This window comes from Octopus sinensis, unplaced genomic scaffold (assembly GCF_006345805.1).
Source record: "Octopus sinensis unplaced genomic scaffold, ASM634580v1 Contig17216, whole genome shotgun sequence".
Classification (NCBI taxonomy): domain Eukaryota; kingdom Metazoa; phylum Mollusca; class Cephalopoda; order Octopoda; family Octopodidae; genus Octopus; species Octopus sinensis.
In genome coordinates this window covers 18,105-44,595 of record NW_021834887.1, presented here as the reverse complement: position 1 = coordinate 44,595, position 26,491 = coordinate 18,105, and the positions used below count along the sequence as shown (strand labels likewise).

The window sequence follows — 26,491 nt, the reverse complement described above, 5'->3', positions numbered from 1 at the left end:
GTAAGGATAATTAAGTAATTACTACTTGCTATATGTCAACACTGATTATTGTGATAAGGTATCCGCTGGTTTCATTTTGATGGCTGAAATATATAGAATATTTACCGGAATTTCTTCCAGGGTTAAATACAAGTAACGTTAATAGAATCCTTGGAAAGAAGAACGGTGCATATTAAGAAATTACTTTTTGAACGGTTTAATGTTTTTCATGTTTGTTAATAATCGCATAATTGACGCTTTGCGTGCTGGAATTTCATATCCATTTCACATCATTTATGTCTTCTCTCATTTGATTTCAGATGACACGACACATTTTAATACTTAGCATTGTTGGCATGGTGCTAGTTTCTCTTGTAAATGCACGATATATCCCAGAAGAAGAATTGAAGTAAGCAATTTTTATATTGAAATATTTTTAATAACGTCATAATTAAAAGATTGCTTTCATAAAAATTATTGCAAGTCGTTGTTATACAGAAACGTGTAGATCATTTTAAAATTCCCACACATGATACATTTAACTTTGTTTTAATTAACGCGATAGCTTGTTGTAATTAATCACATCTCTTACGCACAATATATAGAGAAAATTCGGATTCGGGGAATCAAGTGGTGCTTAGCAGTTAATAATTATTAAACGCTAAGCGCCACTTGTTTCCAAGATTCGTAAAATATAATATAGACAAAACTAATATAAAATAACAATACTACTACTAATAATAACAACAACAATAATAATAATAATAGTAATAATAATAATAATAATAATAATAATAATAATAATAATAATAATAACACAGATAGAGAAATTAAGGCCAACAGACCAGATATAGTTGTCAGAGATCATGAAGAAAAAAAATGCTTTCTAATTGATGTATCAATACCGACAGATGACAACGTGTCTCTAAAAGAAATGGAGGAACTCTCAAAATACAAAGACCTGGAAATAGAGGTAACTAGAATGTGGAACCTGAAAACAGAAACAATTCCTATCATAGTAGGTGCATTAGGCATGATAAAAAAATATTCAGACAAATACATAACAAAAACACCAGGACTTACAAACACATATAACATACAGAAAATTGCACTACTAGGCACTGCACACATCCTACGCAGAACGCTTTCCATACAATAACCATCAGAGCATCACAACAAATCACAGCACATACCCAAGGCACACAGAGCTGCGCTCGGTAGTGAAGTGAAAGCACGCTATAAAAATAAAACTACTGAACAATAATAATAATAATGATAATAATAATAATAATTATAAAAAAAAAAAAAAATAATAATAATAATAATAATAATAATAATATAATAAAAAGTTTGCTTATTGATCGACATGAGCATCCCCTGTGATCATAATATCTCAGCGAAAGAGTTTGACAAGCTCAGAAAATATAAAGACCTACTCATTGAAATTGAGAAAATGTGGCATCTCAAGGCGGTTACAATACCAGTGATCGTAGGAGCACTAGGAATAATCAAGAAGGGAACCGAAAATTATATGAGAATGATCCCTGGCTTACCATCCCTGCAAGAAGTGCAAAAGATTGTCTTAACTGGTACATCACACGTATTGAGAAGAGCATTGTCGATGTGAGAACTGTTGCTGCTCATGTATTTTAATATAACTTAAAAAACAAAAATTTCAAAAAATGAACGACTATTGAGTTTGGTTTAATGGCCTACCAATGTATACTATGAGTTTCTTTGCCCTAGGAGTCGGGAAGACACTCGGCAAGAAATGGAAGCAAATTTGAAAGAAGAAAAAAAAAGTAATAATAATAATAATAATAATAATAATAATAATAATAATAATAATAATAATAATAATAATAATAATGTACTTAGAGACTTCAAGAGGAGGAAAAGTAACTTAGCCATGTCATGGACCGACTATCGTAAGGCGTACGATAAGATCACTTGGATAATGGAATTTTGAGCGATTGCTTGGAAAAAGTATGGCGAATTGGAGGACGGCCCTAAGAGCATACGGAAGAAGTTTAGGGACAGTAGAAATCAGGAGGGGCATCTTCCAGGAGGGCTGCCCGTTCTCACTGATCTTTGTACTGTGCTTGATACCACTAACACTGATGCTGAGGAAAGCAAAAGCTGGGTATGTATTCAAAAGCCGCCAACAAAAAGGCAACCATTCGTTATTCATAGATGATCTCAAACTTTATGATAAAGATGAAACCCAAGTCAATTCCCTCGTTGATACGATGTATATTTTCAGTGCTGATGTCAGAATGGAGTTCGGACTGAGAAAGTGTGGTGTGTTAGTCTTGAAGAGAGGCAAAATCAAATGTATGGACGGGCTATCGATACCGTCGGGGGAGGTTATGGAGCAGATAGAAGAGACGGGCTATAAGTATTTGGGAATTTTGGAAATGGATGAATTGATGGAGAAAGAAACTACAGAAAAGTTTCAAGTGGAGTACTTGCGCAGACTGAGACTGATCCTTAAGTTGAAATTAAATGGACAGAATAAGATTGAAGCTGTCAACACCTGGGCAGTTTCACTCCTTAGATATGGAGCATGGGTGATCGCATGGACAGTAGACGAACTAAGCAGCTTAGACAGAAAGACAAGGAAGTTGCTAACTAGATATGGGACACTCTACCCAAAAAGTGACACAGGCAGACTGTATGTACCAAGAAAAAGAGGGGGAAGAGGACTTATTGGATGCGAACACAGCATTACAACAGAAGAAAACAACATAGAATGGTATGTAAAAAAATGCCACAGAAACGCTATTATGAGAAGTAAGAAGGTCAGCCTTGTGTAGGATGAAAGATTGCAAAGATAAAGCATTGTACAATCAATTGAAAACGATTGAAACTGAAAATAGATTGGTAAAGAAAAGAATGCATGGACAATTTTATAGGGATGTTAAAGATAAGACAGACAGAGAAAAATGATGGCTGTGGATGACATATAATGATTTAAAACGGAGGCTCTAATCTGTGCTGTCCAAGAGCAAGCACAAAGAATAAACTACATAAAATACAGAGTAAACAACACATCAGAAAGTGATAAATGCAGAATTTGTAGACAAAACGGTGAAACCGTATGGCATATTACCAGCCAATGTATGCCACTAACCCTGAAGGAATATAAGAGACGCCACGACAATATAGCAAGGCTTGTCCATTGCAAACTTTGCAACAAGTATGGACTTCACAGAGAAATAATTGGTACGACCACAACACCGAAGGCATAATCGAAAATGATAATGCAAAGATCCCGTGGGATTTTATGATTCAGTGTGACCATAAGACAGAGAATAGGAAGTCAGACATAGTCTTAATAGAGAAAGAAACCAAACTATGCTGGATCATAGATATAGCATACCCAGCTGACAAGAAGGTATGCGATAATTTAAATACAGTAATCCCTCACCATATCGCGATTCACCTATCGCGGTTTATTATTCAAGCTTACGTCGATTCCTCTGTGGTGTTGTTTTGCATTCGTAATAAAAAATATATATACATACTAGAGCACAAACCTAGGCCAAGGCAACACCAGCGTCCTCTCAACGATTAGCCAAAGAAAGAAAAGTCGATAGATATGATAGGTTAGCTTGGGAGGTAAAGAAATTGTGATTAATGAAAAAGGTGGTAGTGGTACCAATAATTGTCGGAGCCCTGGGAACAGTGTGTAAAAAAATCAAATACATGGAACAGATAGGGCTACAATAAGGTTGGAACACTTGCAGAAAACAGCACTGCTTGGAACCGCTCGAAAACTCCGGAAGGTGCTCGAAAAATAAGGGGAATTACCTTAGTACACTGGTAGCGAACAGCTGACACGGTAGTACATTTCCAGCGTTAGAATCTGTACAAAGGTAATAATAATAATAATAATAATAATAATAATAATAATAATAATAATAATAATAATAATAACAACAACAATAATAATAATAATAATAATAAACTCGAGGTGAAATAATGAAGGCAATTCAACCTGGCAATACTTGAGGCAGATAGAATCAAACACCACATCATAAAGGAAAAGACAAAAGGAGAGTACTTGCGGCAAATGAGAAAAATATTGACTTCAAAGCTGAATGCTAGAAGCATTTCGGCAATAAACTCACGAACAGTCATAGTAGTTCGCTATGGTGCTGGAATCCCGAAGTGGACAGAGGAGCTAAAGGAGATGGATTGAAAGTCAAGAAAGCTCCTAACGATGCATGGAGCCCATCATCCACGTGCAGACACTGATTGCCTATACATGAAAAGAGCAAATGGAGGAAGGGGACCGGTGAGTATGGAAGACTGCGTGCGTATCGAACTCGAGAGCTTAATGAGATGCCTAGCCCAAAGTGAGGAAACCTTTTTAGTGATAGATTGGAACGAGGGATTATTGAGAGCAGAGTAAAAATGGAAAACAAAGGATGAAGGGGAAAAAGGATATGAAGAAGAATTACGCAGGGGACTACACAATCAATTATATGTAGCTACTAGAGAAGTTGCTGGAAAAAATAGGTAGGATTCGCTGATGAAAGGAACCCTAAAAAAAGAGACCGAGAGTACTATAGCGGTAGCTCAAAACCACGATCTGGTCACGAACTGGAGGGTCAAACCGCTGTGCTGCATCTGCAATAGAGTGGATGAAACCATTGACCATATCACGATCGAATGCCCTAGACTTTCCAAAACCACTACAAGGGGTGACGACACAATCAGGTAGCGAAAGTGTGAAAAGTGGGGGCTAGAGAGAGGCAAGACTTGATATGGACACAAACTGTACAGAGTAGTGGAACTGGAGACTAGCAAAATCCCTTGGTATTTCCCAATCCAACAGATCAGGGGCTAGAGCAGAACAGACCGGACCTAGTGGTGGTGGACGACATGTACCACATATTCTATATAGTTGAAGTTGCATGCCCCTTTGTTCCCCGAATAGTCCAGAAGGAAAGCGAAAAGTTAGATAAATACAACCCTCTTAACCCGGCTGTGGAAACGGAAGAAGGTGCAGATAATGCAAATTATTGTTGGATCCTTGGGAACAGTATCAGAAGGCATCAAGAGGAATATAAAGGAAATTGGAATAGAGTGCCCAGTGGAACTGTTACAAAAGGTTTGCCTGCTTGGCACGGCCAGAATAATCAGGAAAGTATTAGATACCTGGAAAGAACGAATAGCATGGTCCCGTACGCTGTAGGTAGCAAGCCCGCTATGCATGCAAGACTTCAGGGGGCGCTTCAACAAAACCTGTGATAAAAACAAAATAATAATTCGTAAATAAGATATTTGTAAGCAAAGAAATTTAAATACAGTAATCCCTCACCATATAGCGATTCACCTATCGCGGTTTATTATTCAATCTTACGTTGATTCCTCAGTGGTGTTGTTTTGCATTCGTAATAAAAAATATATATACATACTAGAGCACAAACCTCCGCCAAGGCAACACCAGCGTCCTCTCAACGATTAGCCAAAGATGATTTTTAAAATGCGAATATGTGAAATAAACTCGACTGCTCTCACAAACGAGAATACTAAAAATGAACACGACCGCTCTCATAAATTAAGTAAAAGACCAGAAAAAAATTCAGAATCCTTGTCCGGTACCGGATCGATCCCAAAATCTAATCAGTTCGTGCCAGTCACAATGCCAATCATCCCTAAAATTTTCATCCGAATCCACCCAGCGATTCTTGAGATATCTTGTCCACAGACAAACAAAGCAAACAAACTAACATGACTGAAAACAATAACTCCGCCTTAGCGAAGGCGGAGGTAAAAATATACGGTAGTGTACTGTTTCTACTTCAAGTATTTTCACCTATCGCCGGGGTTTTAGAACGTAACACCTGTGATAGTCGAGAGATTACTCTAAATACTAATACAATTTTTAATGTAAAATAATAAATTATAAAATCTATAATATAAGATGAAACTTGCAGTGAATTCCAAGAATCGTTTGAACTTTGAACAAAATACTTTACATTTTGATTTCAAACCCTACTGAGTTCATCATTGCTTTTCATCCAACCTGATTGATAAAGTACCAGTCAAATATATGTGTTTATTTATTCAGCTAATCCTTATGCTCGATATAGCCTTTATATCAAGACAGGGAAAGCTCCGACATTACTTTTTTTCTTTACCTGCCTTACAAAGCCAAATTAAAGTGAACATAAGATTAGTTGAGGAATTAAGAAACGCATCGTTAAAACATATGAGAGAAAGCAAACAATGACCCAGTATTCGGTAACCAGTGTGAATTAGCTAACACGAAGTCAGGAACAAAGTAACTAAAATCTTTCTTATAGTAAGTTGGAACATTCTTGATATTAAATTTTTCAGTCATTTAACTGCGGCCATATTGGGGCACCACCTTGAAGGGTTTAGCCGCACCACTCGACCGAAGTGCTTATCTTTTTTAAAAGTCTGCTACTTATTCTATCGGTCTCTTAGGCTGAACCATTAATTAACAGGGGCGTAAACAAACCAACACTGGCTGTAAAGCGATGGTAGAGTATAAATACAAAGACACATACATAGACACACACATATATGTATATGTATATATATATACGTATGTTGTATATGTATGTATGTATGTATGTATATATTTATCTGTCTGTCTGTCTGTCTATCTATATCCCTCTCTCTCTATATATATAATACAAACTCATACAGCGCGGCTGTGTGGTAAGTAGCTTGTCTACCAACCACATGGTTCCGGGTTCAGGCAGTTAGATTAAGTACTAGGCTTACAAAGAATAAGTCCTGGGGTCGATTTGTTCGATTAAAGGCGGTGCTTCAGCATGGCCGCTTTCAAATGACTGAAAAAAAAAAAAATATGTATATATTAAATTCAACTTACGTTGAATGTCAACAAAGTTTGCTTTAGAAGCGTTGAGATGTTTGAAAGATACAGATAAGGAAATAATTTTATTCTCAGACGCAGGATAATCCTATTAATATAGAATGAACAGGATAAACTATCGACATTATACAGAAAAATCTGTCGGTGTCCAGCCATGAGACTCGAATTCACATCCCTGTCAAGTGTCAAGTGCTTTACCGTTAAGCTAAACATCCCGAACGAGAATTAGGATATATAAATCTTGCTTTATAAGACGCTATATAAGAAAGGAAAAAATGTAAGGTAAATAAACAAACGACATAGCGTATACTGAATATAAAAACGAACGGGAGACAAACAGAAGATCCGTAATTCTTCATCAGTTATTGACCAATATTCAGTGTCGCACCTTCACCGATAAGACTGAGTGTTTCCCACTTGGCGCTACTCGCAAAAATAGGGTTTTCTTCTCGAGAATTAGAGACGAGAGCAAAGAAAACAAAGCAAAACAAGCAAAACGACACAGTGCATAAAGACATTCGGTATTCCTCATACAAGATGAGAAACGGCTAATTTTTATTCCAAGCGAACAAGGACAAGTGGAAAGACCGCGCTACGAAGCTTGTGAACAAACTCAAGCATCCGCTCCAACTGAACATATTTTGATTCTTTTCGGACGAGAAAAATCTCTGCCAGATACTTTCCATGTATCTTGGAATTCAATGGAGAAGTATATTATGTCACAGATTTTTAGTTACGGCAAGATGTTCAGAAAGCAACATTACGATCTTGTAATACAGGTGAATGACAATAAACTAAGCATGTATGTATGAATGTATATATATATATATATATGTTTGTGTGTGTGTGCGTGTACGTATGTATGTATGCATGCGATGCTCCAGCATGACCGCAACTTCATGGCTAAAACAAGTAAAAGAGTACATATACTATATGTGTGTTTGGAAAGATTTTACTTTCTTTGTCACTTGCGTATTGATTTTTTTCAATGGTACTTAATTAGCTGATAAACATAATTAACTAACAATAAAAGGCTACAAATGCAACAGGAAACTCAAATTTACTTACTAAGATACGAAGCAGCTATGAATGACTAAAAGCATAAAGGCCACTGCATGAAATCTGTAGCTTACAATCCAGACAAAATCGATCACAGTGATGCAATTTTTTGAGATCTTTATGATTTTAATTAGCCAAACATAGTCAGAGTAATAAGTTGGGTATTAAAATATATTAAATAAAAAATATAACCTGAAGAGGAATTTACGTTCTCCATGTTTAGACTCTTGAAGAATGTTTCGATGCTTAGGAATAGAAATAGCTGTTTATTGATTAATGCCAGAAATTGCGTACATCTAATAACTCACTTGATTTATCACATAGGAAGATGACATATAAGTCAGCTATAATATGTGTTACAATTGGCTGAGAATGCCGACACTTTACGGTTTCAATGCATTATCTCTGCGCTGGCATTAAAACACATACTGCTTTTATTGTATGATGCATAACGGAAATTGCAAGAAAGCTTAAAGGAGAATAATTCTCAAAAACGAAGAAAGTACTGATAATTGTATATATGTAGAATTGGAATTACAAAGCGCGCGCACACACACACTTGATTACACTTGTTTTTTGTAATCAGGCAAGTAGGCTCTTGATCATGAATTTGAAGTGTGACAGAGCACTCGGTCAGGTCAAATTCGCTTAACAGTGTTAAAAAGTATGACCCCGAATCATCATTTAAATATTTTGTGCTTGCTTTCAGTAAAGGTTCCAGGCAACTCAAAGTAAATCATAGATTTACGAATATTACGTACGGTAGAGAGAAGCCCACTGTCTTCCCATCGTCTCTCTCTCTCCCTTCCTCTCTCTTTCTCTTTCTCTTTCTCCTTCTCATCCCACGAAGTCGAGTAAGTGTAAGTGAAACAGAGGTATTTTCCTTACAGATCGACCTACTACTGCTTGTTTAACTGAATTTTTGAAGGTATTCTGCTGTTAGGGACACTGGGAAGCTCGTTATTTATACGGGCCCTGAACCAAATCATTAGCCCTTTAAAGATACCTGTAATAATTCACTTATTTACATTATACATATAATTGTATCATATTAGCCTCTCACATTTTGTTACGTCTATGTAAGAGAAATAGCAGTGGTCATGCCTTTTTTGCTAGGCATTACTGAATGCAGACCGAATGCATGCAACAAAGTGAAAAGCCAACCAAGTGATATTCGTCGGTCGTTGGATTAAGTTTCCTCCTTAGAAAATACAGTTCATCCGACGGCTTCTACACAGTTTCTGTCTATGGAATTTCGAAAGGTTTGGATGCATCTGAGGCACAGGAGAAGTGTGATTAGAAAGCAAACTTACTAGACATACATACATATATACAGATATATAAACTTATGTACATATACACATGTGCATGTATGTATGAATGTGCGAATGTATGTTTACAAGCCGAGAGATAAAATAAATGTTTAAGCCTTATATACAATGTATATCGTTTACCTAAAATACGAGTTTATAATCGAACATAAATTTATATGGGGTTTTGCCTGCGTTGTGAACTTAAGTAGAAGGGAGGCAGTAAATGGTAATTACCAACAACTGTAACTTAAAGCCATACAGTTTATGATATCAGTGTTGATTTAATCTACTGCAATGTTTGACATGTACTTATTTTATCAGGAACAAAATCAAAGTAGATCCCAATCGGATTTGAACTTAAGAGAACTCAGAGACGAAACTTATAGATTGCAAGATACTTTGAATGCATACACATAGATGTAATGAAAGAATTAGAGCTTATCATTGGAAATTAAATAACGAAAACAATTTCAGGTATCAAGAGAAAAATTTTTTAAACCATTAGTATGTATGGATCAATACGGATTTTAACGACAGATGAAAAACTAACTAGGTATGTGACAAAACAAAAAATAAACAAAGATTATGTTCAGTCAAATTGCTCTGTTTATAGACTCATGATTTGTATAAATTTGAACATATTTTAAAAGAAGTCTGTATCACGAAGGATAATTATAGAATTAAAACATTTAAAAATACTTTTAAGTGTTCCAGTCATGTGCTTTGCTGAAATTATGTTGGGATCAGTTGTGGAATAGGCCTTCAGTGTATGCAACCAAACGATGAACAAACACGGACAAGGAGACAAGAAGACGAGCTTCAAGCTGTCTCGCCCTCGTCAGCGTCTGCTTAAGTGACTAGCACCGAGAACAGGGTTGATGAGTTAAGTAAATGTTATCCATTAGCTAAGGCGGCGAGCTGACAGAAACGTTAGCACGCCGGGCGAAATGCTTGGCGGTATTTCGTCTGCGTTACGTTGTGAGTTCAAATTCCGCCGAGGTCGACTTTGCCTTTCATCCTTTCGGAGTCGATAAATTAAGTACCAGTTACACACTGGGGTCGATGTAATCGACTTAATACCTATGTCTGTCCTTGTTTGTTCCCTCTGTGTTTGGCCCCTTGTGGGTAATAAAAAAATAGGTATCCATTAGCTAAGTAGAAAATGTTACGTAACCCACAGACTGTTAAGCTAATTTGTGCAGTGGTCCAGGCTTAGCAACTATAAACAATTCTCGTTAAGTCAGACACTGTATGAAAAGTAATGGATTCAATTTTGACATAAAAATATATTTCGGTATATGGATCATATTTTTGAAAAGTGTTCAAGCTATGTATGATATAAAGAGAATATGTAACAGAACACCTTATGTAATGCATGCATTTCTACAACCCCTGCTTACAGATTTAAACGACAGCTAGCTGATATGCGAGCGGCTGAGTATCGGGCACTGATGGCATTGTCCAGAAACATTACCTGCACCCAGGTAGCGTGTGGGTTAGTTGATATTGAAAAGAGGTATAGTAAGCTCTAGTTCAACCCCCAAACACTATCCTTTTACCTAGTCAAGACCTAAACCAAAGCCCTTTCTCACTTACCCGCCTCAAATCCTTAAGTAAATGGTCAATGCATTACATTGTTAATATTTTTTTTCGTGTTTTGTGTTATACCAATAATTAATAACGTAGCAATGATAGATTCAATTTTTACAGTTCAAATTTTTGTACCATTTCATTCATAAATATTGCACACACACACACACACACACACACACACACACACACACACACAGAAACACACACACGCTTATATATGTATATTATACATAGTACTCTACCTTCATACTGTGTGGGCTGAGGTTCACACTTCATAAGCCGCTAATATGGCTTGGTTAAACTTCTGATTTAGGTAGCTAAATAATTTATCACTCTTGTGTCGTAGTTAACACGGCTATACACATTACAGCAGACTCGGAGTTCAATTTCCATAGATCATTTAATGCATATAAATAGTATATGCATATACACAGATATTAATGTACAAGTATATATATATGGCCATTTTACGCACACATACACGCATATGCACGTGTATATAGTAATATTTAAGTAAATATTTCGACCATTTGTTAAAGGAATATCGTGCTACCCTACCAACCACCTCCATTTCCAGTAAAACTCCATTGCCTCTTCTATAGTTATCTTTATCCAATGATACCCGTTCCTCACATTTCACATAGTTGGTCACATTATAATTGTTATGTTATTACAAAAAGCAGTATTGATTTTATTTTGTTGTCATTACCTTTTACGTTGATATGTGCAATTTTCCTTCGCATTCCTTCTCGTATTTATAACGTTTGTTTCTTATCGACCTGTCAAATTGTTCTGTCATTATTGTTGATGTCCATTTGTGTGTTGTTTTACCTATTTACAGATCGAAGCGCCAGACAGGCGATGTTAAAACAGCTGAATACCAAGCATGGTTAGCACTTATTGGCACTGTACCACCGGGTTGTGTCGAGGTTGCCTGTGGGGTAGTCGATATAAACGCCAGGTACAGTAAAATACAAAAAAAACAGTAAAAGCCAAAATCCTGCTAAGCCATGAAAAATCCATTTTCAGGAATAGAAAAGACGCAAAGTTTTATGTTCTACCCTCCAGTAACATTGCTCTCCCTTCTCAATTTGTTGATTGATAAATGTTGTTTGCGTGTTTGTACATATGTATATAGGCATGTATTTATGTAATCATATATATATATATATATATATATATATATATATATATATATATATATGTATATATATTATATATGTATGTAGGTATGTATGAAGGTATGTATTACAATCCACCCAACTGAAAATGGAGGCCCCTGCTACAAACCAGGGTTCCATTTAAGAGTAATATAGGTCTTCCCGTATAAGCACTGTGGTGGCATCATTCGGGAGCTAACACAATGAGAAAGCGCACTGTGATCAACGGTGTACAACAACATTTGATAGTCTGGTCTATCTATACTGTGCTGCTCTGATATATATATATATATATATATATATATATATATATATATATATAATAAATATTAGGGAATAAATCCAAATTTACAGGGAAAAAATCAGATTTAGGATTAAATCCAATTTTATAGTAAAATATTATATAATATTAATTAGAGACAAAACCACCATTTTGCAAAACATACAAGGAAAGACTTAATCAATACATAAAATTTTTATGAAAAGTAAAAACCGCCACTACAATGTTTCATTGTTTGTTTTGCAAAATAGTGGTTTTGTCTCTAATTAATATTATATATATATATATATATATATATATATATATATATATATATATATATATATATATATATATATATATATGACCTCGTGTGTACCGTTGGCGATTTTTTTTCCTCTGTCTCCCTTCTCTGGATCTTTCCTTCTCCTATGTTTCCGAGGAAGAGCTCCGCTCGAAACGTTAAACCCCCCTTCTTCCCTTCATTCCTGAGCGTCCAATAATACTATATTTGTTCCACATCCTCGCGTTGTTGTGTTTTTTTTGTGTTTTCTTGTTTGGATTAACTATATATATATATATATATATATATATATATATATATATATATATATAATATATATACTATACGTATGTATTATGTATGTATATGTATATGTTGTTTAATGAGAATTTTATGAACATTCAAGAGAGCGTGGAATAACACTCTTTTTGGAATCTCGGAGTACATATAAAGCTATAGATAATATTCGGTTGAAAAACACTTTTGAAAATGATTCTATGTATTAGTCTGTGTATGACACCATGTGTATATGTGTATGTGTCCATAAAAGTTTTTAAATGCTTGCCGGTGTAAAACCTGGCATTGTGATATGTGTTGCGTCCCTCATTGTCATTCCATAACACGTGGAAAAGTGGTGCTCGGTATAAGGATTACTTGACTAAAAGAGTACTGCGACAGAGAAACGAAAATATTTGGTGGTTGTGGACACTTGTGGTCTAGTGTAGCCTCGTGTGACCTAGTGTGTGTGACACACACACACATACACGCATGCACTCACGTACACACACGCATGCACTCACACACACATACACACACACGCATATATACAATATACATAGTGCTGCATATATAATGAATATATTTATATATTGATATAAATATATTATATATATTTATTAAATAGATATATATATATATGTAAATATATATATATATATATATATTATTATATTATATTATATATATTATATATATATATTATATATATATATATATAGTCAAAAAAAGGGTGAAAAATTGGATATTAAGTTATAATATCAATTTAAAAACCAGCGCCTTGCGTATAAAGACTGAGATTCAGTAAATAGTATTAATACACAACAATGAGAGAGAATCCACTATATGGAAGCTCTTACGCAGATATAGATCGGCAAAGGGACTCAACCACTAAGCATTGTTCTCAAGAAATAATTCAACGAACCAATAATTCAACACTTGGTGTGTTGAATTATTTTGTGAGAACAATTCTTAGTGGTTGAGTCCCTTGCGGATCTATCTAGCGTAAGAGCGTTCCATATAGTGGATTCTCTCTCATAGTGTGTATTAATATATATATATATATATATATATATATATATATATAATATATATCTATATTATAGATATATATATATATATATATAGCATATAATATATATATATATATCTATAATAATATATATATATATATATATATATATGAATATGGATATATAGTTTACTGTTCTGTTACAAATCAAACAACAGATATTCCATCCGGTGTGAAATATAAATATCTTTTAATATACATGGTATTAAAATAAGAACTATTTATAGTTTCTTGACATGAAGACACGTTGTTAGATAGGTTTTTATAACGTACCTTGTGTCTCCAAACTACCCTTTATGCTCTGAGTCCGTGGCTTGTTATATTTTTCAAATAGAACAAAACATGAGCTCAGAGCCTGAAACTCCTATTAGCTCATATTGTAGTACAGTGTACATCAAATGATATGTGTGTATGTGTTTATATATGTTTGTATGTGTGTGTATGCGTGTATTTGTATGTATGCTTGAGTGTGTGTATGCATATCTGTACGTAGCTATATGTTGCTATATCTAAAGTTTGTACTGCCTTCTATTGTTCAGCTGCTATTTATATTTATCATTATCGTTTTTGTTGTAATCAATATATCTTTACTCTTATTTCAATCACTTATATTTTCAATTTTGCTATTACTTACAATCCGTCTTATCTTTGTTCTTCTTTCTGCTTGTTATTGTTGCTGTTTAAATGTTCTGTTGCTGTTGGGGGTCCCTCTTTTTTTTATGTTTCCGTTTCAGTTCTTTTCTCGTTTGTTGTTCTCAATATTGTCGTGTTCTTTGTGTCTTATTTTCATATATTTTTTCTACTTATATCGACATTCCTTTCCTATGTCACGTTCTTCAACGTAACAGAAAACGTCATTGAATAGAAGGGTGGGCAGAGTATCTGTGTGTGTGTGTGTGCATTTGAAAATATTATCAGCTCATAATTACCAATCTATCTACCTATACACATAACATATATATACATACATATGTATGTATATATATATATATAATATATATATATATATATGTGTGTGTGTGTGTGTGTGTGTGTGTGTGTGTGTGCGTGTGTGTGTGTGTGTGTGTCTATAGTTCTATAAATATATATATATATGTCTATAGTTTTATATATATATATAAAATTTTCGGTATGTGGTTAAGCAACTTGTTGCAAATAACCCTTATTGTTATAATTATATATATATTTATATATATATATATATATATATACACTGTCATATGCACATACTTATAGACAGACAGGGGCACGGACACACACATAAACACACAAACACACAGTTGTGTAGCTTAGTTTTGCATCTGATTTATCATTAACTGAGTATTATTACTGTAATTATAGATAATGTTGCAGTTACTGTAGGTATTAAAAACATATTTACACCCTTATATTTATTTTTATTATATTTCCCTTGTACACGCATGATCTTGTCCTTTGTAATCTACTTAAATAGGGTAGTATATATATATATATATATATATTCATAAATGAGGGTGAAAAATTAGATATTAATTTAATAATACCATCAGTTTAACACCAAGTGGCCTAGCACATAAAAAAACCAGGGAGACAGTACAAATTTATACGTAAATATAAGAGAGTTAACGTTAAGTGGTTAACTCTAGTGCTAGAAATAGCTCCTTATTCTGGTATAGCCACCGAAATTGTTTCCACAAAAGAAATAACATTACCTTCAACGTAAGGAAAGCGAAATACAACGAAAAGATAGATTAATGCTGAACAATTGTTTCTTTATCAACATAATATGCAATTATACTCACATATTTGTCTATAAGTCATCGGCAGCATTTGTCCTCGATTCAATTTATCAGACCCTCACGGGCGATAAATACCCGTGCGGTCTGATCGATTGCATACATAGTTGTGGTTTAGCTTCCCCGCCAAAAAGCATGCTAAGACTTAGTGGAAACTGATACTGCATATAATATTTGCTGCAGCATATTAAATTTATAAATTCATAAATGAGGGTGAAAAATTAGATATTAATTTAATAATACCATCAGTTTAACACCAAGTGGCCTAGCACATAAAAAACCAGGGAGACAGTACAAATTTATACGTAAATATAAGAGAGTTAACGTTAAGTGGTTAACTCTAGTGCTAGAAATAGCTCCTTATTCTGGTATAGCCACCGAAGTTGTTTCCACAAAAGAAATAACATTTTATGTGCTAGGCCACTTGGTGTTAAACTGATGGTATTATTAAATTAATTTCTAATTTTTCACCCTCATTTATGAATTTATAAATTTAATATGCTGCAGCAAATATTATATGCAGTATCAGTTTCCACTAAGTCTTAGCATGCTTTTTGGCGGGGAAGCTAAACCACAACTATGTCTGTCTACATACATACGTATGTAGACATACATACATACATACGTATGTAGACATACATACATACATATATACATACATACATGTATGTATTATGTATAATGAAAGTTAAAACAAAGTTTGTTTATAAAATATTTAATTACATTATCTTATGCGTAGGTGATTTACCATGAAAAATATCAGCCATTAAAAAGTAGACCTTATTAAGTCGTTTGCTTTGTGCTGTTAAATCTCCTGAAGTTGAGTTAATCTCATTAGAGTCCTTCTGTATTCTCACTCTGCACTTCCGACACTGTTATGGTATGGGCTATCACAATCACAACTACAACGATATATTGAATGTGTGTGTGGATGTGTGGATGTGTGTGTGAGTGTGTATGTATATACATATACATATGCTTACCCATTTACATGCATGGACTTGAAGTGTATGTTTGGGTCATTTTTGTTTATTTGTCTGTGTGGACAGGGAGCGCTTTACATGCTTATAGTGATGTATATAATACGAACTGGTTCCTGTTTACTATATTGCTGCTTCTAGCCACTCCGAAATGACATTTCCAAATGCTTTCTGTTTCTTCTCTTTGTTTAAATCTCATCTAATTAACTCGTATATTCAATTTCTGTAACCTAATCATATTCCTATCATTGTATTGTTTTCTACATCACACAGCAGAATATAGATGTTGCGTCGAACAAACAAACGAATGAACGAACTACTGCAATAAGATCCACACTGAGATACCACTAATATACTGTACTTAAATATGAGCCAGATATTATATTGTTTTATTGCCCTACTTCTCTATATTTTCTTCTGTTAGGTGAAAGAAGAATCATTAACATGAAAACCAAATTCGATTATAAAAATTGTGGTAAAATGATGACACCAAAACCATTGTTTTTGAAAATATTCATTCTTCTGTATTGTTGTATAATATGCCTGTCAAAATATAATGATTTGATTTATTGCAATTGTTTATAACATGTTAATATCATACTTTCAATTATTTCAGCATAAATTTATATGGTATATTGGTTTGTGTGAGGGGATAGTATTTGTGCATGTGTGTGTGTGTGTGTTGTGTGTGTGTGTGTGTGTGTGTGTGTGTGTGTGTGTGTGTTTGTGTGTGTGTGTGTGTGTGCGCGTGAGTGAGTGTATATATATATATATATATATATATATATATATATATATATATATATATATATATATATATACACAGATGAGTAAATTGTCGCCACTATATAGTTTTAAGTTCGAGCATTCGCATAGTTCGTTTTTAATTTTATCGACTACACAGTATAGTAGGATCAGTTGGGCACCGTCTGTGGGAAAAACAGCACTATGACGCAATTCACTCTCCCTGAAATTTGGAAACGACATGCTGTACTGTTTGACATTCGTGCCAGAAGCTCCAATAGGAACATTTCAGAGTGTTTGTGTGTCAATCTGAGGACATGTACTGAGAGCGATAAAAATCAAACATCTAGTCAACATCATGGTGTTTGGAGTGATCGCTAGTGACGGCGAGCTTACGCCTCCATTCATCATCCCACGGGGCCTCAGACTCAACACGAAAGGCCTACATTAAGTGCCTGGAGGAGCTAGTGCTGCCCTGGGTGAAGCGGGTGACATCTAGGAGACCATATGTCTGGCAACACGATACTACACCATACCATATAGGCAGGACAATTTCTGCGACCCCATCACCCCAAATATCTGGCCACATAACTTCCGAGACTACAACCGTCTTAATTATTACGTGTGGGGTGCATTTGACCGAGAGGCCAACAAAACTCCTTGTAACACCAAAGATGAACTAAAGGGAAGGATCATGGCAGCATTCACCAACTTAAAAAAGGTGATCGTCCAGGAGAGTTGCAGGAGATTCCGAAGTTGTCTGGGGGCCATGGTTGAAGCTAATGGCGATTTTGTTAAATAATCTATTCTTTAGTATGTCAAGAAAGTCTATGTAATTTTGGTCAATATATCTATTAAAATGAGATGTCAGTGTTACTTTCATTTTTTCGTAATTTAGACGACAATTTATTCACTGCACACTGTATATATATATGTGTGTGTGTTTGTGTGTGTATGTATATATTTATATGCGTGTTCCTGTGTGTGAGCGTGTATGGATGTAAATGTGTGCATATGTGTGTGTGTGTATACATATATAATATGTAATAATACAAATTACATATGTATTGTTATATAGATTTAATATTAAATATATTGTATATATGTATGTACATACACATGCGTGTGTATCTGTGATTGCGTGTATGTGTGTGCGTGTGCGTTTGTGTGTGTGTGTGTGTGAGAGAGAGAGAGAGAGAGAGAGAGAGAGAGAGAGTGAGTGAGTCTGTTTCTACGAGGTTCGTCAGTGTGTATTTCTTTGGAGTCTTTCTTAAATGAAATTTCTGATTTTACTTCAGCGGTAAACGGACATCCTTCGACCAGAGGATAGCCGAATTAAGAGCTCTTAAGGCCATGAGCAAAGTGGCTGGTCATGGCCAATTTGACTTTGCTGAAATGTAGGTATTCGAAATGTTCTCTGTCATCAGCGCTACACTCATAGTCGTACTGTCCGTCAAGAAATCACACAGTGTTCGTCTGTTGTCACACTGTGCCGTGCTGTGTGTTATACGTCACGGTGTGACTGTTTAATTCGTTAGGGTGTGTTGTTTTTTACTATACGTTTGGTACAGTTTTATTCTTCGTCAAACACCGTGGATCATTACGTCACACCAAGATTGTTCTTTTGTACGTTATGTTCTATCATTTTTCATACGTATTAACGTGCTGTTCCTGATTCTACGTCACCTCATCTCGTATATTTTACGTCATACTGTATTGTTATTACGTATATTTTTCATCAAACGCTGTTTGCTACATTATGCCGAAGGTAATTCTCTGCGTTACGTTCATTTGTTCTTTCTTCGTCTCACTGCCGATCACTGTTCTATTGCACATCAAATTATTTCTATTACGTCCCGCCGTGCTGTACATTATGTTTCTTCCACGTTCCGTCATGTTCATCATTGCACCTTCGTCACGCTATGATGATCACCTATTTTCCGTTGCATTGATATTGGATCAATTCTTTTCTCTCACGTCACGTTTGATGTCCCCGTCTGTATTCTACGTTACAATGTACACTGATCTATGTTGCGTCTTATCCTCACTCTATTACATTGATCTTTTGCACAATTTCACTTATGTTACTAAGTTACACTGTCTTATTCATCCTTCGTCATATCATACCTTTCATTTTTCTCTACACTATAGAATACTGTATCCTACTTCATGTTGTCTATGTAGATATATTTCTACGACGTTATGTTAATATGTTTATTCTAAGTACTGTCTCGCTGTCACAATTTCGTTTCGCCGTGTGCCGTTTCCAAGTATTTCACAGTCCTTTTCTGTTACGTCAAAAAATTGTATCATAACATCATGTACACACACACACACATATATATATATATATACATACATTTGTATATATGATGCAGCTTCACTGCGTTACACCTAACTGTTCACTATGCCACAACGTGGATCTTCTTTGTGTGATGTAAACTTGTTTTGTTCGGAGTATGAACTGACTGTTAATTAGTTCCATATATTTTTGTTTTTCTGTTATTTTCCGGATTGTATTCAGTGCGTCACGTGTGACTTTTCTTTAAGTATCTTATTTATTCCACGTCGTCTAGTGATGTTTTTCATTCGTCAAGTCTCATATTTTATTTTTTTATCATGTCAATTTATATTACGTCATGTCCAAATGTTCCTTTCATGGTATGTAATTCTCTTTAATTCTTTACTCTATGCATTTTGAAAATTTGATATTTCATTTCTGTTCTAAATAATCTTATTCATTCTACGACAAGCCGTACTGTTTCTTTACATGCTCTTCCCCTTTTTTTCAATATCTTTTATTGTTTCACTGCGTCAAAGTTTGATTACATCGTGTTCACCAAGACAAAGGCATGTTTCTTCACATGTGACACATGGATTTATCCTTTTTTTGTTACTTTTAGAGCACCCTGTAAACGTACACCCTATCAGCATAGCATGGCTATGTATTCTATATATTACCGTGATGCTATGTACATCTTGTCAAAACGGATTTAGCTTATCTCTAATTACGCTATATTCACACGTTCTAAAGAGTGCCTTATGTGCTACATTCGCCACTCTTCCAATATTTCACCTTGCAGATGTTTACAATTAACGCACCCAACTCTAACGTCACAGTGCTTCAACATATGTGTACATACATGAAGATACATAGATAGATACATACATACATATATACGTACATACATATATATGTATAATTAATACACGCGTGCATACGTAATTCATACAGACATACTTAGATGCATACATATGTAAAGACATATATATATACATGCATAAATTCATACTTACAAAACGCACATGCATATGTACAAACATGCGTACGTACTTACAGCCTCAACGTGTATATACAGTTGCGGCCAAAATGTTCAGAACGGCATTGTTTTTGTCAGAAAAGGTAGATATAATTTTAATAGAACTGGTTATTTTCTATAATTTTCACAGACAATAAATACGATATTAATTGTTATTGTCTGAGATTTTGTTGTAATTTGAGAGGATAATACAAAAGTATGGATGATTTAGTGATTTACTGCCAAACCCACGGCGGCCAAGATGATCAGAACGTTTGCTTTTACTTCATGTTTTACTATATTTAACCGGTGAACTCTAATGCTTTGAATTGTTTACTCGACGGTTTTATTTACTAAACATTAGTAAGAGTATCTGCAGTGTACTTTGTTAATATAATGCCACTTACTCCGTTATAATTCGTCAGCAGATTATAAGCTTCGAAAGAAGGATAATTTAAGTATTGGGTCTATTGCAAAATTGTTAACAAGTGAAAAAGTGTTGTTCACGGTATTCTTAAGGTCTACGATGATTGTGGTTCGTGTGAAGCAAGAAAGTCTACAGGTAGGCCATGAAAAACGACCAACAGAGAAGATCGTGCTATGGTAAAGTTGGTTAAAAAGGACAGATTTAAAACTGCTGCTGCTGTTTCTCTGGAAATGTGCATTGTACTGAAGAAAACTTTATTTCGAAAAAACTGTGTGTTGTCGTTTAGTTGAACATGACCTACAAGCAAGAGCACCTGCAGTGAAGCCACTAATCAGCTCCAAGAATAAAAAATGTCGTCTTACCTTTGCAACCGAACATATGTTGTGGTCTCAAGAAAAATGGCAAACGGGTGCATTTCCGGGATGAATCTAAATTTGTTATTTGGGTCAGATGGGAAAAGGTACGTTTGTCAAAAAGTAGGTGAAAAATTGTCGCCTAAATGCCTTAAGACTAGTGTAAATTCGGTGGAGGAAGTGTCATGGTTTGGGGGATGATATCTGGAGATGGTGTGGGGCCCTTTGGTGCGATTACATGGAAGGTAAATGCAGGAGTTTAAAACACTTGTAAAAGATCATGTCTTGCCTGTGCTGAGAAATTCAAAACTAAGCGATCACCCATATTCATGCAGGACAACCCCATGTCACAAGGCTAAGGTGGTCATGAACTCTCAAGGCTAAAGATTATTGTTAATATAGCCACTGAAAGTGGCATAATTTTTAAATCGAATTCATTTTAAATCGAATTTATTTTAATAGATCGATTTTATCATTATCGATTTAAAGATATAGTCCCCAAATGCGCGGAGTCAGTTTAATGTTTCTTTAATTATGATTAAAAATATATATATTATAGTATATTTAATTTTTTCTATATGGATAATGTCTTTCACAATCGAATGCTTTATAGAAGATATTCTCTTAATAATATATGTGCATGAATATATATTGTATGTATGTATGTATGTATGTATGTATGTAGTATGTATATATATATATATATATATATATAGATATATATATATATAGTATGTATTATGTATGTATGTATTATATATATTATATATATATATATATTATATATATAGATATATATATATAATATATTATATATATATATATCATACACACTAGAATACACAACCATTCGCAAACGTGTTCTGAAATCTAACAATTCCCATGCAAACATACACTCACAGAAGCACGAATGCATATTACAAAATACGTCAGAGGACACACACACACACTACGGAGATGTACCTGCATTGCAAGTAACATTGATCTAAGATCGTGTGCTGAAGCAAAAACAATTGCAATGAGGAAGATGCCTGTCAGCCATTTAGGCCAAAAAAAACGTCAGTTTCACTTCAACATTTAAATTAAATTGTGTCAAAATATTTTCATCGCTTCCAAACCGCGACCTGTTCATTGACAACATTTTGTGTATTTAAATGTTGAAGTGAAACTAACGGTTTTTGTGAGTTCTTAAATGGCTTACAAACATCTCACGATGCAATTGTTTATATAACTGATATATTTATTCTATACACATTACACAAATTCGGTAAACATATATATATATATATATATATAGATAGATAGATAGATAGATAAATAACACATATGTGCTGTATGTGCATATATATATATATATATATATATATATATATATATAAGCAAATTAGTTACCACTCTATCTCAAGAGCTAGCTAAAAGCAAATGAGCTAAGCAGGACATAATAGACCTAGCTGCTAACCCATGGCAACCCACATCAGTTAGAAGGCCTCTATCCCTGCCATTTCTAACTAGTTCTTTATATTTCAAGCTCTTCCTTTCATGTAACCGGGTCCCATGCTTTCGATGAACAGAAAATCTAAGTGGAGTTTTCTTATGATCATTTCACGGATTGTTGACCTCTCCGCTAAGATATATACTCGTTTTCAATCACTAATATCAGCTGCTATATAAAGCAGGTATAATTAGGCTATAACTGTGGTGGATTGCTTAGTTTATATAATTGTGCTTTTGACGAGTCGTCTTTAACAGATATTATATGCATAAAACAGTATGAGTCAGAAACACTGAAATAAATATAAATATTAGAGGACCTGACTTTAAGAGAAATATTTAGCATGTAGACACATTTTTCTCTACCTGTGATGCGCAGAGAAACAAAAGAGAAGTGTCATGCCTGACCGTTTTACGGTTTGTTAAGCGCTCATACATACATACATGCATTCATACATACATATATAATACATACATACATGCATACATACATACATACATAATTACAAAAATACATACATACAACAGTCTTTGAATTGAAGTTCGCACTTATATATAACACATACAGAGACATGTGCGCATAAAACACACATACACGTACATGATGACTTTGTGCACTTGGTCGATCTCGTGATTAATATTGAATTATTTTCTATATCCTTATCTCTTTCTATACAAAAGCTCTTGGCAGTATCGGTACAATCGCCACAGGATAGTAGTAGTAGTAGTAGTAGTAGTAGTAGTAGTAGTAGTAGTTGTAGTAGTAGTAGCTGTGGTGGAGGTGCCGTCGGTGGTGGTGGTGGTGGTAGTGTAGGTGGTGGTATTGGTGGTAGTTGTGGCTGAGTAAATTATGTCACTTAATCCGATTGGTTTGTTGGGAAACCCTTTAAAGTTTTCTATCTTAACTAAATATACATTGCAAGACAGAGTAACTAATATCCGGATAGTAGAGAAGATGTATGAAATCAGCATTGAGATAAACGGCTTGTCAATTTTCCCGGAAACGATTGAAATACACGTGATCGAAAACAGTTACTCGAGAGAAGAAAAAACACATTGATCGAAGTACAACAATTAATCGAATTATAAATAAATATTCGAAGTACAGAAAATTGCTTAAAGGAAAATAGATTTTATTTTTTATTGCTATACAATATATAATCTCAAGTTATGAATGATTGCGAAGATATAAGTGTATGTGTGTGTACCTGTCGTGTTTATATTTAACAGTCTTGAACACTAGTTTCTAAATCGTTAAACATAAGCATAACAAGCTCAGACACATATAAGAAATTATTTTATATTCTATTGTAATTTTTATAGTAAATTAGATATGAGATATTAATATAATTATATATACATACACACACACAGACACACACACACATATATATATATATATGCATATAATGTTAATATAACATATATAGATTATATACTAATATATCATATTATATATCATATTATTTTATAGTCGTATTTTATATTTTGCGAGTTAGCAGGACCCTGTTTCTATAATTGGTATTACAGCCGATCATTTTCTATCAATTGCTTTCTTAGTGAGACAGTCAATGTTAGCTCAATCACCCATAAGAGTGTTATAGTTCCCTCAGCTATACTCGTGTAGATTTAGTTTAACTCAATATTGAAAGGTAGCCGAAATCTCTTCAATTTAATAGAATTTCTCGCTATTCTCTGTGGTAACTCATTGAACAACAATGAATACTTGCCAGCAATTTTCATGAAATGTTGATCATGATTTTCAATATGGCACGAAACAAGAAATATATTGTTTCAATAATGTAATTTTTTTCATGCACATCTGACCTGACATATTGCGATTTCAACAAGTTATATATAAAATACAAAATATAATATATGCTACTTAAATCTCCACCATGAGCTGTAATTTTTGAACGATCTCTGAAAATAAATTGCGAAGCACTGTCTCAAAAAACCTTACAATAAGGAAATAAAATCAGAAATAGTAGCCAAATCCCCCTTAAATGAAAGCGTTCTAACATATTAGATAATACTGTCCTAGACATATTGTATCTAGAAAATTTCATATGCTGGAGCACGTCTTATCATCGGATAAGATCTATTCGATCAGGGTTGACATTAAGTTCAATAGCTGCAGCAGTTGTCATTCACGTAACCAGTCGTCATTCACGTGCGAGTAAGACTTGGTAACGTAATTCATGCGTATGCTCGTCGATTTCGGTGCCTAGGTTGTCATGAGCAGTCAGGGAAGTCCTTTGAGGAATCCTCTCATTCTTAACCTGGTGGAATAACCGGGATGTGACAGCTGGAGTAAAAGAGAGGATTGCACTAGCACGCAACAGGTACTCGTAATATGTTGTCTGATTCAGGAATTCAAGTCAGAAATTATGATCATAAGTTAATACCTCATCCAAAAATGAAAATGAACTTAAATTATAGCAAATTCTACAGATAGTCGAAAATTGGCAAGTTGCGCTGGCAATGTAGGTTCTATTTCATGTAATACTTTTACATTTCGTTTAAAACTAAACAGTTATCAAATCGGCCTAATAAAAGCCTTTGAAAAACGGAAATAGAGCATCCGTCGATCGCTGCTACTGCTTTGATATGTTGATGTAAGCAGACTTACTATGAATGATGCGAAGGACAAGTAAATCTATTAGTGCTCCATTTTTACACAGTACAATGATATTCTATTGCATCAGGAGAATTGAGGGAGAATTGGTCTAATGTCGTACCTAGTGTCTTGATATTAAAATACCAATATTGAGAGTAGCCACCATCCTCAATCCACAGTTGAAGGGAATATATAACACTTGTCCAACAGTTTTGCCTGGCTTTAGAATTCAGCATAAACCTAGATGAGTAGCCTAGATAGATTGCTACCATTTGTCCAAGATGTTATCTCGAGTCTCCTGGGGAAAGGGGCAACTTAATATCCCTTTTACAGGTTGGCTTCTATAACTTAAGGCAAAGACCTTTCACAAATAACAGGAAAGTACAACATTCGTTGGCGATCCAGTGAACTATAACGATTATAAAATTGAACAATATCGAGTGTTTTTTTTTATAGATAATAATCACTTATTAATGTCCATAATTCATGATACTGTTTCGATTTCGTTTGTAAGCTATAAACATAATCTTAGTTCCGTAGTTATAAATTGGTAATAAATTTGTAATCTTAGCTTAAACAATTAATTATATTTAAGAAAAGAGATGCTGCACTGTTATATTTTTGAGGTAAGTACACACACACACACACTCACACACAAACTCACAAACACACATCTTTCCAACAGCTTTTGATTTGAAAAGTTAAAATTAATTACTGGCGAGATCTTTCCACTTAATTTGATAAAATTTTAGTAACCAGACATTTTTTCCCTACACTGGTTTCTTTACACTTAGTTTTACTTACGATTTTAGCGGCAAGAAAAAACGTAGTGACATATCAAGTGACGACATCAGACGTTCAACTCTGGCTCAAAGACTGATCCGATTTGCAGCAGAGAGACCTGCAAAGACTGAGTAATCTAAAGAAATGG

General features: G+C 34.4%; 1 protein-coding gene across 1 annotated transcript; it reads left to right on the top strand.

Moving 5' to 3' along the window:
- Window positions 1-290: 290 nt before the first annotated feature.
- Window positions 291-26,491, top strand: LOC118761766. Its single transcript, XM_036499920.1, has 3 exons — window positions 291-388; window positions 10,631-10,744; window positions 26,373-26,491. Exons 1-3 carry the CDS (start codon window positions 300-302, stop codon window positions 26,476-26,478), a joined length of 309 nt encoding a protein of 102 aa, XP_036355813.1. The 5' UTR covers window positions 291-299; the 3' UTR covers window positions 26,479-26,491.

Bases quoted from the DNA above. Each gene is read 5' to 3' on its own strand.
- LOC118761766 (XM_036499920.1), top strand. From the start codon at position 300: ATGACACGACACATTTTAATACTTAGCATTGTTGGCATGGTGCTAGTT. The intron at 389-10,630 runs GTAAGCAATTTT...CCCTGCTTACAG, and splicing joins ATCCCAGAAGAAGAATTGAA to ATTTAAACGACAGCTAGCTG. The intron at 10,745-26,372 runs GTATAGTAAGCT...TTACGATTTTAG, and splicing joins TTAGTTGATATTGAAAAGAG to CGGCAAGAAAAAACGTAGTG.